The following is a 14,488-nucleotide window of genomic DNA, read 5'->3' as shown; positions in this document are numbered from 1 at the left end:
TGAGCCCCCAGAGCTGCCCCCCAGCGAGTGTGACTCCTCCGAAGGAAGAGAACGTTGAACCCACCGGGCAGAGCACTTTCCCTAGTGATGGGGCCAGGTTCTCCCCCAGCCGGGACAGAGGGCAGCCCCCCAGAGGCCATGCCTGAATGGAGGCCTGTGGGTTGAAGTGTCCCCACCCTCATTTGGGGTGCAGGTGGGGGAAGAAGGTTTCTCTCTGGCTCGACTCCCAGGCCATGGGCTGGAAACACCTTTCAGGGCCAGTTCCCGGCTGCGGGGGATAAATGTCGTCCCCCTATCAAAGCTCCAAAAGCCACCGGCCCCCCTCCGGACAGAGGTTCTGTGGCGCTGTCTGGGTCGACCTCGCGTGAGGCCCGGCCTGAGCTCTCAGCCTGTTGCCTTCGGCCCCCACGTCACAGGGACCCGCCCTGAGCCAGCGACATGATGGGTCCCTTGGTGGGTGCTCCCCAGAGCTGCTGATGCAAAGTGTGTGTGGGTGGGGTGAGGAGGAAGCTCACTATAAGATAATTAGGCAGCGTTAACGAAGAACCAGGCTGCTTCAAACCAGTGAGGGGTCCGGAGCCCTCGACTGCTCTAGGCCAGGACAGCGCTGTGACTATCAGTGTCTGAAGCTGGCCCAAGCTGCGATCAGCTCCAGAGGTAGGAAGAGCTTTAGTCCTGCATCCCTGGTCCTGCCCCGTCCCACGCAGTCTGCCCCCGGGGGCATAGGGAGCAAGTCTGGGGAGCTGGTCCCCATCTGTCAGGGGCTGCCAGAGACCCAGCCACGCCGGGGATGTGAGGCTGGGCTGGAGACACAGCAGATGGACAAAGGAGAGATGGGCCAGGACTGATGGACACGGAGATGGGCCAGTGTAGCCAGACAGGAACCCCCCTGTAACATCCATTTTTGCTTGCCTGGAGCATACAGGGCACACAGAGCAGAAGGCTGCTGTGACCGTGAATGGCTGTAAACAGAGATATGCCAATTGCTGACCAAGAGGCTGCTAAGGAGTGCCCTTGACTTAATCCCATATTGATACGAACACACAGCCGTCTGCGGGGGGAGGAATTACTCACCCAGTAAAAAATGTCTAGTACTCACAATTTAGTTATCTCTCTTACAAGTGTAAATTAACTTGAAACTTGCTTGTAAGAACTGGTGCCACAAAACGGACCAGTACAATTTGGCGTCTTAAGATAAGAAAGAGGATACGGGCCTCCAAGGGTATAAAGATGGGTCCAACAGCACATTTACTCTGAGCATCAATCTACCCTCTACCTGCTGGTCAGGTTAGGTGTTTGATCTCCCGAGGTTCCACGGGGATGCCCACCTCGTATTCGTCTTTCCTAGGAATTGAGAGACCGGCCATGGCTTGACCCGCTGGAGTCGAGAGGCACAGAAGGGGGTAAAACTTGTACCTGGATGAGTCCTTTGTCTTAAGTGTACACATAGACTTAGAGCTCTTTAAAGATTAAGCTGTCACTTGGTACCATTATTTCTATTTTCTATCTTTATTTTCTTCGTAACTATTTTTTAAAATCTATATTTGCTAGCAGTTAAGAAATAGAGCAATAGCCATTGTAACCATATGCCTTTATAAGTCTTTTTAATAAACCTGTAACTGTTTAAGTTTTAACCTGACTCCTTCAGTTGCTGTAACAGAACCAAGCACAATTTAAAAGAACTTCAGCCGGTCTTAAGGGACAGGTATAGGAAGAGCTTGGGCGTTTGGATCGTGTCACTCCCAGGTGACAGATCCGTTGGGGCATCTCTCAGTCTTTCCCAGACTGCCGGCTGCGAAGGGATTCTGCATCCTAGAAGCTAAAATCTAAGGTGTAATAAGCTCTTCCTATATAACGGGGCATCTGTTGGCCTGTTGGCTGCCCTCTGCGACGGGACCCCGGTCCTAGCAGTAAAGACACGGACGTTAAACCTTTTCTCGGAAACACACACACACACAGAGGACTGAGGACACTGGGCAGGTAAATGCCTCCCACACCAGGACACCTCCCCCTGAGCACTACGGTGAGTTTTCGGGGGCCATGAGATGGGGGGTGATTGACATGCCGGGAGTACCAGCCCCAGAGCTGCAAGGGGGGTCTCTTTGCAAGTGTGTGTTTGATCAAACATCCGGAGCAGCCCTGAGTCCTCTGTTACCAATGTGGGAATAAAAAGACTCGCCCTAGAAACAGGGAAACCGATCTCGTTGGGTTCTGTTCCGTGAATAGCGGCCTGCGTTGGCTGCAAAGTGCAGAACAGCGGTGAAAAGCGTGGCTGATCTGTGCGGTCAAAACGTTTTCAGGTTCCCAATGCCTGCAGTGTTTTTCTACTGTCCCAGGCGCCTCCCTGAAAAATGGGCTCCCAGGAACCCCCCTTTTCTTTGAAATAAGTGAATGGAAAATAGTGGCCCGCCCGAAATGAGATGTTTCACTGGACACCCGCGTGGCCACGTTCCTGTTCTCCAAGAAGGTCGCAGGGCTGAACCGCCTCGCCCTGTGGCACTGGGGTCTGTTTCTGCTCCAAAGGGTTACGTCCAGGCTGCTAAATCACAGAGCGTAGAGCTAAGTGGCTGTCTCACCAGCAATGAATCCTCCGCCCCAGGCTTTTCAAGCTGGGAAGAGTCAAAGCCCCCAGCCAAGGGCTGTCCGTCTGGACTCGGTCCAACCACACGGAGGCGGTTGGTGCTGTCAGAGCCCAGATCTGCTCTTCTAGCTCTGTGTCCGCCCTGTGACGCTGTTTTCAGTACCAAGGACAGGGGAGACTGAGAGAGGGGGGAAACTGAGGCAGAGGGTGGGAACAGCCATAGGTCACACTGCAGGGCAGCTTTTCAGACAGGGCGAGTGTGAGAGTTTCACACCCATGTGCACAGCCGGTGGGTGGAGCCCAGAGGGGGTGCCGCTGGGCCAGCGCTGTTGTGTTCGGATGTGTAGTGTCACTCCACATGACAGCGTTGAACCCGGCCCAAGATTGTCAGCTGGGGCAATCGGAGGCAGCATCACAGACGATACCAGAGCTGGGCACATGGACACCAGCAGGGTCACTCACCATCCCTAGTGAGTAGTGGGGCAGGCGCTGGGCAGGGTGGACACCCCCACATGAGAAGTGGCTGCAGGGAATCGGGACGGCTCCGTGTATCACCCTGATCCCCACCCCGTCTGTAAGAACATCAGAATGGCCAGACTGGAGCAGACCAAAGGTTCATCCCGCCCAGTGTCCTGTCGGTCCTCAGTGGACAGTGCCAGGTGCCACAGAGGGAGAGAACAGAACAGGGAACCATCCAGTGAGCCCTCCCCTGTCACCCATTCCCAGCCCCTGACAATCAGAGGCCAGGGACACAATCCCTACCCATACCAGATAATAGCCATTGATGGACCGAACCTTCATGAATTTATCTGGCTCTTCTTTGAACCTTTTAAAATCCTGGTCTTCACAATATCATGTGGCATACAGTTCCACAGGTTGACTGTGTGTTGTGTGAAGAAAAGCTTCCTTTGGTTTCTTTTAAATCTGCTGCCTCTTCATTTCATTTGGGGAACTCCTAGTCCTTACTCTTTGAGAACAAGTCAATAACTTTTACTTCTTCACTTTTACCACTCCAGTCACAATTTTATCGAACTCTATCAGATCCCGCCCTTAGTCTCCTCTTCTCTAAACTGAAAAGTCTCCGTCTTTCTTCCATTGGGACCCGTTGCAAAGTTCTCATCATTTTTGTTGCCCTTTTCTGAACCTTTCCCAATGCCAAAGTATCTTTTCTGAGATGAGGTGACAGGTCTGTAGGCAGGATTCGAGATGTGGGCATCCCATGGTTTTAGAGAGGCAATACGATATTCTCTGTCTTGTTCTCTGTCCCTTTCTTAATTATTCCTAACGTTCTGTTTGGTTTTTTTTGATAGCTGCTGCACACAAGGTCGTGTTTTCAGAGAACGATCGATGATGAATCCAAGATCTCTCTGTGTTCTTTTCTCCGCAGCCATCGCAGCACGTGCCGAGGAAGACAATGTCCAACGGAAGCACCGTGACCGAGTTCCTGCTCCTGGGGTTCTCCGACGTGCGGGAGCTGCAGATTCTGCACTTTTTGGTGTTTCTGGTGATTTACTTGGCAGGCCTGATGGGGAATCTTCTCATCATCTCAGCTGTAGCACTCGACCATCATCTCCACACCCCCATGTACTTCTTCCTGGGGAACCTGTCCATCCTAGACCTCGGCGCCATCTCCGTCACCATCCCCAAATCCATGGCCAACTCCCTCCTGGACACCAGGTCAATTTCCTACCATGCCTGTGTCGCCCAAGTCTTTCTCTTTGTCCTCTTCTCTTCTACTGATTTTGCCCTTCTCACCGTCATGGCCTATGACCGATACATGGCCATCTGCCGACCTCTGCACTACGAGCAAGTGATGAACAGGAGAGCTTGTGTTCACATGGTCACCGGAGCCTGGCTCTCTGGTATCGTCTACGCTGCCCTGCACACCGAGAACACCTTCTGGTTTCCCTTCTGCCAGGCCAACGACATCAACCAGTTCTTCTGTGAAATCCCCCAGCTGCTCAGGCTGGCCTGCTCCGACTCCTACCGCAGTGAGCTTGGGGTTATGGCCTTTGGTGCAGTTTTGGCTTTTAATTGCTTTGCTTTTATCCTTGTGTCTTATGTGCAGATCTTCAAAGCGGTGCTGAGAATCCCCTCGGAGCAGGGCCGGCACAAAGCCTTCTCCACCTGCCTCCCCCACCTCGCTGTGATCTCCTTGTTCCTCAGCACAGGCTGCATCGCCAACCTGAAACCCACCTCCAGCGCTCCGTCAGGCCTGGATCTTGCGCTTAGTATTCTCTACACCATTGTGCCTCCAGTCATGAATCCGGTCCTCTACAGCATGAGGAACAGGGAACTCAAAGAAGCATTGAAGAAACTGTTTAAGTGGAGATTACTCTCCAGGAAATAAAACGTCCTTCATCCGTCCTGGGTCACGATTTCATTTGGTGTTATCAATGGAGGACCAGATTGTAACCTTGGGAGCACAAGGTGCAATTGTTATGCTTAAACGAAGCACACGCGATCTTTTATGGAGGAAAAGGCAGTATATCACATTTCTTGAGAATACAATAGTAGCAAATCCCAAATCAGACACAGTGGAAAGACACAGAGACTTGTTGGGAACATATCAACTTGCACAGGCGCTCACTGATGGATCTCAAAGTAGCTCTTCCCCTACAAAACAATATGAGGAACCAAAAGGAGAGAGAGTCTGTGGAATTGGTCTGCACATGCAAATTTGACACTATCTCTCATGTCTTCAACAAAGACACTCATACAACAAAAGCATTTTTCAGTCACTCATACACACAAAGACCAGACACACACAGTCCCGCCAGACGATGTTCTAGTTACCAGTCTGCAGTCTGGATCAATCTAGTGGCCAGGCAGATCGATCACAGAGTGGGAGTTGGGCTTTGTCGTTCACGATCCGATGCTGTCTTGGAGTTGCTGGCAAGATGAACCCAAAGTTCCATAGCAAAGCACCCTGCTTTGATAATCTTTTTCTCAGCTGAAGTCTATGGATTACTCTGTGTTGGTCTATGTCCAGTGTGTTATCTTTTTTATCGGTGACGTCTTATGATAGGTATCTAGCAATATGCTACCCACTGCATTACTCAGCCCATATGAGTAGCAGGGCCTGGCTACTTTATTCTTGAAAGTAGGAATAAGAGATCCTCCGGAAAAGGGCTTTATTCCGGAAGATCGCGCCAGTCTAAATGCTTTTTTTCCGGCTTTTCCCCAAGACGGGAAAAAAGCGGCGGACATGTTTATTTAAATCCGCAGGGGATATTTAAATCCCCCGCAGATTTCCCTTTGCTGACTTACCTGATTTGCATTCGAATTAAGTTCGAACTAGCGGTTTGTATGTGTAGCGCCTATCAAAGTTAATTCGAACTAACAGCTGTTAGTTTGAATTAACTTTGTAGTGTAGATATACCCTAAGGTGCTACAGGACCATCATTGTTTTTTAAGTTTTTTTATTTACAAGTTAAAACGGCTCCCCCTCTGAGATGGTACAAGTTGGGGTCTGACATCCTCTCTCAACTGCACTCCCCACAAAAGACAAATCCAGGAAAAATCCAAGGAACAAAGACTAAATTGGGGTAAATTTTGGTCCCAGGCAAAAGGGATTGTTACTCTGTGTAGGTAAACTTGATGGACTCATTATGTCATCAATCAGGAGGAGAAATTGCTAATTCTGATCCTATCCATCTAGGACATGAGGTTTCATTTTCATTTTCATTTATTTGCTAGATAATCGGCTTTTCTCTGGTTGCTATCCCTTAGCATCACTTTTATGTATCTCTCTGTAGTTCATAAACATGCCTTGTTTTAACCAGTGTTTGGAGTGAGGTGTCGGGAGAAAAATCTCATCTCGGATCACACATGCTAGCCAAAATTTACTTTACATTCAGTTTCCTGTGTGTTTGTTAAATGGCAAAGATTCAGCAGCGACCCTCCTCTACCCATGTGTGACCCCCTGCACCACAGCTCACAGAATCTCTCTTACCCAATCCCATATCAGACCCCCCAGCCTGTGGCTGAGTTGCTTGAGGTCCTGGGCTAGAGCTGGGATGGATAAATACCGGCCCACGGGCTGGATCCGGACCCAGAGGGTGAGCTCTGGGTCGGCCCCCACTGCCCTCAACCAGGCCGCATGCAAACAACCCGGCACCAGCAATGACTGCTCAGTGCATGACTAGGAATAACTTCATAGCTTTGAATGGGCTACATCCCGCTGGGACCAGCTCCCACCAAGCACCACCAAAGGTCTCACCACTGGGAGCCAAAATGCCTTGGCCACCTGCTCTCTCACGTCACGGTGCTGGCCGTTTTCCCATTAGGCCCTTAGGGAAGGGGGGATGGGCAAACAATGAGGTCGGAGGGAGGCTAAGGAACATGGTGGTTCTCACAGCAACACAGTGGAAGAGACCCCTTGGGTTGGAAAACTGACGGGACCCAGTTGTCCATATTGCACCCGTTGCGATGCCAGTGGGAATTAGCTCTTACTAAGTCTCCTCCATTTTTCTGAGCTGCTCTGCTCGTCAAAGAGGGTTGGTGTCCTCTCTCTGTGTGTCCTTATCTTGGGATTTTACTGTTCAGTCATTTCTCCCCATTTCCTTCCCTTGCCCTCCGATAAGCGAGTTCTTCTTCTGGTCCCAGAGAATCTCCCCTTTTCATTTTCATGGCCTTCAGCTCTCTTCCTTGGTACTTTCCCCACCAGGGACAGAGCCAACGGCCCTATTAGGAATGTCTGAAACCGCCGTCCATCAGATGGTGTGATGCGAGGCACAATCAAATTACAAGTAGCAAAGCAATGTGGAGATGCAGGTTTCCTGGTAGCCCTAGAGCGCTGGGTTCAATTCTCCTAGGCCGTACATCACCCCTGCTAGTAAAACCACCCACCCTGGTTCCTCTGTGGGGCTTTGCTCGGCAAACAAGTGAACTCTGTCTATAGAATACAGAGCGATTGCGACTCATAGCCTAGATGGGGTTTTGACAAGGGGTAGGCTACTGAGAAAGTCTCGCTGAATAAGGAGAGAAAGTCTTGGAGAAGAGGGTCTCTCAGAAATGATGTCAGCTGCACATGGGTGTGATAATGGTTTGGGAGCCATCCGTGATGATGGGCTATTCGACATCCGAAATGAAAAGCCAGGGGGGTTGTCAAAGCTGTTCCTCACTCTGGCAAAACAAATGCAGAAGTGGGGGCCTGCAAGAACACCCCAAAACCGTGCCTCTGCAGGCTCTGGTACAAGCTCCCATCCCCCAAATCCTAATACCTGGATTTTGGACAATCTGCTGCCACCATCAAGTGCCTTGAAATCCAGAACCAGGGTGGACATTTGGACACCACCGGATTACCCCAAGCTCTTTTTCCCAAAAGATCTTGAAAAAAGAAAAGAGAAAACCAAGCTGCAGTCTGTGGTAGCTGACCCCTCAGTCAGGCATGCAGGTCCACACAGATGGATCTTTCAGAACACAAAGATCAACCAATACCGGTTAATAAGAAAAAGAAACAAACTTATTATCAAAACAAAGCTACAGTTGCAAGCATACTAACGTGGCTAGATGGAGAGAGCTACCAATTGATCTCAATACTCAGGGGAAGCCCCTGTCAAAACTATAGTTGCAAAAGAGAGAAAACATCCTTACCAGCTCAGCCATTAATTCCAAATTCCCAAACCTGGAATTGTAAGAAGTTTGTCCTTGGGGACAGATGGGCCTCCCATCTCCTTCAGTCTTGGAGGAAACCGCTCTAAATCTCAAACAAGGAAACAGAGAGAAAAACCCCTTTTCCAGTTTGAAATTCCTACCTGAAATGTTATACGCTGACCACCTGACACTTGGCTAGCTGCATGAGACATAGTTAAACCTGAAGTCACCGGGTACGGATCACCCATACTGATTATGACAGGTGCACTTCCGTAAAATTTGCAACGGCCATTTCCTTCATGGTGAAGCAGGAAGCTTTAGAATGAAGATGCAGAATGGAGATGGGTTCACACCCAGGGCAGAAGTGTAATCTCTGGACACCCATGGATCCCCAAATTGGCCCACGTGTGACACTCTCCTCCACAGGGAGGGGTCTGTGTTTTTCTTTTGGGTATCAAACATCCTAATACCGGTTGGACTTCCCTGGTCTGGCACCCTCCAGACCTCAGCTGGAACAGGCAACATCATTTCTAGCCCCACTGCCACCAGCCCCCCTAGTCTTGACCTGGCCCACCAGCTATGGGCCCCGCTGTTCTGCTGAGAAGTTGAAGGCTGCTCTCAAATCCCCCCTCACTCTTCTCTTCTGCAGACTGAACAAATGCAGATCCTTCAGCCTGACCTCATAGGTCAAGTGCTCCAGCCCGGTCATCATTTTGGTCAGCCTCCGCTAGACCCTCTCCAATACGCCCACATCCTTTCTATAGTGGGGAACCCAGAACTGGACGCAATACTCCAGATGTGACCTCAGCAAAACTGAATAAAGGGGAATAATCACTTCTCTGGACCTGCTGGTAATGCTCCTCCTAATGCAACCTAATATGCCATTAGCCTTCCTGGATACAAGGGAGCCTTGTTGACTCATACCCAGCTTCTCATCCACTGGAATCCCCAGGGCCTTTTCTGCGAACTGCTACTTAGCCAGTCGGTCCCCAGCCTGTGACAATGCTTGGTATTCTTCTGTCACAAGGGCAGGACTCTACACTTGTCCTTCTTGAACCTCCTCAGATTTATTTTGGCCTAATTTTCTACTCTGTCTAGGTCACTCTGGATCTTATCACTGCCCTCCAGCGTATCTACCTCTCCCCCTAGCTTAGTGTCATCTGCAAACTTGCTGAGGGTGCAATCCATCCCCTCAGCCAGGTCATTTATAAAGATGTTGAACAAAACCAGCCGTAGAACAGACAAAACAGGTCCAAGAACAGAGAAAACTGGTCACAGGCTCCCAACCGTCAGGAAGGAGGACACTTTGGGAAATGAGATTAAGGCACCTAAATCACTAGAAGGTTACCTGAGCTGCTTAGCCAGCGTCATTGGCAAGGGACTGGCCACCATGTGTGTGCTTGCTAGAGAAGGCAAAAGGAAGTTTGTTTAGAAAAAGTAGCTGGTCCTAGCCCCCCAAGGGTCCGAAGCAGGAATATTTTGGGGAAGTCCTGCCCATAACGCTAAAATAAACCAATTCCATTGAGTTCATTGGAGCTTTAAGCAACAGCTTAACCTGTACGTGCTTCACCCCAACTTGTCTAAATCACTTGGGCAGCCCTGAAAATCTCAGCCATAAAATGTATTCCTAGAATGAGCAAGCTATTTCTTCACCATCCCAGGAGCATTCACCCAGCCAAGAAAAGATCTGTTGTAGAATGAAATGCTTTATCCTTTGCCCTGACTTTCCCTTGAGGATTAGACGTTTGACACGGCGGGTGTTGTCTAAGAATGAATCAGACACTAATGTTTCCTTGCTCGTTAGCTTCTCCACGCACACGTGCCTCAGGAGACTGTCCCTTCCCATGGAAGGAGATATAATGATGGAGAAAAGACTCTCTCCACTTGGCAGTATCTGAGGGCATCTAACCAGACATGGGGAGGAAGGCATGGTCGCTGTTTTGCCTTGGGACCTTCCATGTCCTGTGAACACCAAAGCAGGTGAAGGCAGAAAAGCTGGATTGATTAACCCAGACGCTGGTCCCTGCATCCTTCATGAGGAGAAGACATCAGAGACTCTATCTTATGACAGACCCACCACAGAGGTAAAATAACCTTCCCTCCCTTGGTTTTTGAAGCAATGTAACTTTGTCCAGCAATTTATACCAGGCGTACACCAGGGGAATTTGGCAAGGTTCTCTCAAACTCCCAGCCCAAAGCGACTGCTGGAATTGGGGTAAAAAAGGAAAAACCTTTCCAGTCACTTCTAGCCTAGCTCCGAAATTGTCCCCCTATCACCACGGGACCTGACGACTTCACAGCCCTGAAAGTCGGTATCATCTCGCTCGCTGGGAGGTATTGATTCCCCTGCTTTCCAGATGGGGCCCCGACTGACAGCGGGATGGATTTCTAGAGCTATTTTTGGCATCTGGCGAGGTTTGATATCCGTGACTGCCCAGACTGCCCCTCACCATGCACAGGTGTCGTACACTTGTATAATCCAGCCTGAAAGTCAGGTTGGTGTCAAAGGAGGGACATGAACCAACATCTCTGAAGTCCCTGGCAACTTGCTAATGACTGGAGGAGACTTTACAAAGTCATAGAATCATAAGGTTGGAAGAGACCTCAGGAGTTCATCACCTCCAGCCGCCTCGCTTCCCCGCCCAGCATCCCGGGTGCGTTTCTCGCTGGCGGTGACCTCACTGGGGGCAGGAGAAGGTTAGTGAGATGAGATGGGGACAGCGGAATTGACTTTGTTACCCTGCTCATTGCTCAGGGGCAGACACTGGTTTCGAGCAGGTCTGGCAGAACATGGGATTTTCCCTCAGTGTTAAGTATCAGAGGGGTCGCCGTGTTAGTCTGAATCTGCAAAAGCGGTGAGGAGTCCTGTGGCACCTTACAGACAAAGTGAAGTGTAGGAGCATAAGCTTTCGTGATGCATCTGACAAAGTGGGTCTTTGCCCACGAAAGCTTATGCTCCTACACTTCAGTTAGTCTATAAGGTGCCACAGGACTCCTCGCCGCTTTTCCCTCAGTGTTGGTCATTATTATCCATGTTGAAGCTTTTTCCAACTATTACAAAGTGAGGGAAACTGAGCAAGAAGAGGAAGTAGCAGGGTTGGGACCAGGTGGAGGACAGAGGTGAAAGGGGGGTTCCCAACAGGGGCTCCCAGCAGTGAACAATGGGACCCCTGTAAGATCCGGGAAGGTCCAAGAACTGGGGGTGCAAGGGGCAGATGCCCCAGAGGGAGTGAACAGAACAGGTTATGACACACAGAGGCTAGGGACACCAGTCGTACCCATCTTGGCTAATAGCCACAGATGGACCTAACCTCCACGAAGTTATGTAGGGTTTTTTTGGTTCCACTGCTAGCCGTGGCCTTCACAAAATCCTCTGGCAAGGAGTTCCACAGGCTTATTACACATTGTGTGAAGAAATGTTTCCTTTTTTTGTTTTAAACCCACTGCCTATGCATTTCATTTGGTGACTCCTAGGTCTTGTGTTATGGGGAAGGTTCCTTATCCACTTTCTCTACACCAGTTATGATTTTATAGACCTCAATCATATTCCCCTTAGTCAGCTCTTTTCTGAGCTGAAAAGCGGCAGCCGTATTTCTCTCTCCTCATACACAAACTATTCCGTGTCACTGACCATTTTTGCTATCCTTTTCTGAACCTTATCCAGTGACAAGGTATCTTTTTTATGATGGAGTAACCGCATCCTCATGGAGTCTCAATAAATGGGTTTGCCATGCATGTAGATCGATGCCAGGTGGTATTTTTCTGACTTATTGTCTAGACCTTTTAAAAAAATTTCAAGATTCTGTTTCCTTTTTTCACTGATGCGGCACATGGAATTGATGTATTCCAAGAGGTCTACACAATGACTCTAAGTTGGCTCTCTTTTGGGACTACAGTTAATTTAAACCCCATCATTTTACACATATAGTTGGGATTATGTTTGCAATATTCATTTATTGATATTAAATTTCAGATGATATTTTATTGTCCAATAACTCAGGTATTTTTACAGCTTATTGTAACTTTTCACAGCCTACCTGGTACTTAACTATCTTGAGAAGTTTTGTAGCATCTGCAAAATTTACCACCTTGCTGATTACCCCTTTCTCCAGATCATCTATAAATATGTTGAATAGCATTGGTCCTAGTACAGACCTCTGTGGGACACCACTAGTTACCTCTTTCCATTCAGAAATCTGACCATTTATTTCTACCCTTTGTTTCCTGTCTTTAACCATTTACCAGCCCATGAACGGACCTTCCCTCTTATCCCATGGCAGCTTCCTTTGCTAAAGAGATTTTGATGACGGACATTGTCAAAATCTTTCTGGAAAGCTAAGTACACTACATCCACTGGATCCTCCTTGTCCTTCTGCTTGTTGACCCACTCAAAAAACTGTAGGGGCACTTCTACGCAGCAGGGCAAAAGTCAAATTAAGCTACGAAACTACAATTTCGTCAATTGTGTAGCTCAGGTCGAAATATCTTAATTCGGCTTTTGGCGCTGTCTACACAGCAGGAAGTCAAAGGAAAAACACTCTTCCTTCAACTTCCCTTACTCCTCATGGAATGAGGCTTCCAGTGGTTGGAGTAAGAAGTTCTCCACCTCACCATTATTATGAAATAAAGTGATACTGTTTGTCCAAGAATGCCTTCAAAGTGGTAAGAGCTAGGACCACCAAATTTGTTATGCAGTTTACTCTGTCTGTCTCTTTACTGTTGTATCTGAATCCCTATTTCTATAGGTGCCATCTGTCAAGGTGCCATGCAGGTTTGCAGAGAGATGGGTGTGTTGCTTTAACCTCCAGTCTGTTCAGTGATGGAATCGATCCCCGGGATAAAAAGATGGCATTTCTCCTCCCTTGGGCCCCATATCCCGCTCAGCTGTTGTGCTGGAAGCCAGAAGAAAAAAACGTTAATATTTCTTGGATGAATATTATTTATTGTCTGGGAGTTCATTACCTTCCCATGGACCCACCCCATGGGGAACCCAGAACATAGAAACGAAACGTCCATCACAGGATTCATCCTCCTGGGACTTGGAATTCTTCCAGAATTGCAAACTTTTCTCTTCCTGCTCTTTCTACTAATCTACATTGTAACTGTGGCTGGCAACTTCCTCATCGTGGTGCTGGTGGTGGCTGATCGGCACCTGCACACCCCCATGTACTTCTTCCTTAGCAACTTGTCCTGCCTGGAGATCTGCTACAGCTCCACCCTCCTGCCGAAGATGCTGGCCAGTATCCTGACTGGGGACCGGACCATTTCCTTCAGTGGGTGCCTCACCCAATATTATTTCTTTGGTTTTCTGGTTGCCACTGAATGCTTTCTCTTATCGGTGATGTCTTATGACCGGTATCTAGCGATATGCCACCCACTGCATTACGCAGTCCACATGAGGGGCAGGGCCTGGCTACGGCTGGCAGCTGGGTCATGGCTAGGGAGCTTCCTAGGTAATGGCATATCAATGTTGTCAGTCTCCCAGTTAACTTTCTGTGGCCCCAACGCTATCGACCATTTCTTTTGTGATCTTGTCCCTCTGATACGTCTCTCCTGCAATGACCCAAAGATGATGGAAACTCTGGCTTTCATATACAGCTTCATTTTCTTGCTGGGCCCGTTCCTACTCACCGTGACGTCCTACATCTGCATCATCACCACCATCCTGAGGATCCCGTCCACCAGAGGGCGGCAAAAGGCCTTTTCCACCTGCTCCTCCCATCTCATCGTGGTGACCATTTACTATGGAACACTGCTCATTGTCTACATGTTCCCCACCACCGAACTCATGGGGGACTTGAAGAAAGTTCTCTCTGTTGCCTACACAGTCCTGACTCCCCTGGCCAATCCCCTCATCTACAGCCTGAAAAACAAAGAGGTGAAGGAATCCCTGAGGAAAGCTAGGAAGAAATTCTTCTTTGGATGATTCCAAAATAAAATTGATACAAGAAAAGAAAAGAAAAAAAGTAAAAAGAAAAGAAAAAAAGACAAAGAAAAAAGAAAAAGAAAAACTTAAAAATAGATATAACATGGGCTGGACTAGGGCGTAAACCAAAGTGCACCCAAGTTGAAGGACCTGTTTCCATTAGATTAATTGTGTTCCATGTGATGCCCTTATAGAGTCACAGCCATGGGAGATCGCTACAAAACAGTTATCCCCAGTTTTTGGCACCCATCTTGTTTTCCGCATTGGTAACGGTGGGCTTGCCGGGAGAATCCCCTAGTTTCACATAGAGTACGATGCTCAGGGCATGTTCCCAACAAGGCGATGGACCCTTGATCGCTCTTCTGGGATATGTTCTTTTTACA

General features: G+C 48.8%; 2 protein-coding genes across 2 annotated transcripts; both read left to right on the top strand.

Annotated features, from left to right (window-relative positions):
- Positions 1–3,995: 3,995 nt before the first annotated feature.
- Positions 3,996–4,931, top strand: LOC142821310 (olfactory receptor 14A16-like). Its single transcript, XM_075912184.2, has one exon. The coding sequence runs from the start codon at positions 3,996–3,998 to the stop codon at positions 4,929–4,931; it is 936 nt and encodes a 311-aa protein (XP_075768299.1).
- An 8,229-nt stretch (positions 4,932–13,160) lies between these two features.
- Positions 13,161–14,105, top strand: LOC102453207 (olfactory receptor 5J3-like). Its single transcript, XM_006135502.3, has one exon. It carries the CDS (start codon positions 13,161–13,163, stop codon positions 14,103–14,105), a length of 945 nt encoding a protein of 314 aa, XP_006135564.3.
- Positions 14,106–14,488: the final 383 nt, after the last annotated feature.

The sequence above is a fragment of the Pelodiscus sinensis genome, chromosome 30, assembly GCF_052426305.1.
Source record: "Pelodiscus sinensis isolate ZL-2025 chromosome 30, ASM5242630v1, whole genome shotgun sequence".
Classification (NCBI taxonomy): Eukaryota; Metazoa; Chordata; order Testudines; family Trionychidae; genus Pelodiscus; species Pelodiscus sinensis.
The sequence above is the reverse complement of the archived record's forward strand: the minus strand, read 5'-3'. Positions and strand labels throughout refer to the sequence as shown.

Coding starts and splice junctions, on each gene's coding strand:
- LOC142821310 (XM_075912184.2), top strand. CDS start 3,996: ATGTCCAACGGAAGCACCGTGACCGAGTTCCTGCTCCTGGGGTTCTCC.
- LOC102453207 (XM_006135502.3), top strand. CDS start 13,161: ATGGGGAACCCAGAACATAGAAACGAAACGTCCATCACAGGATTCATC.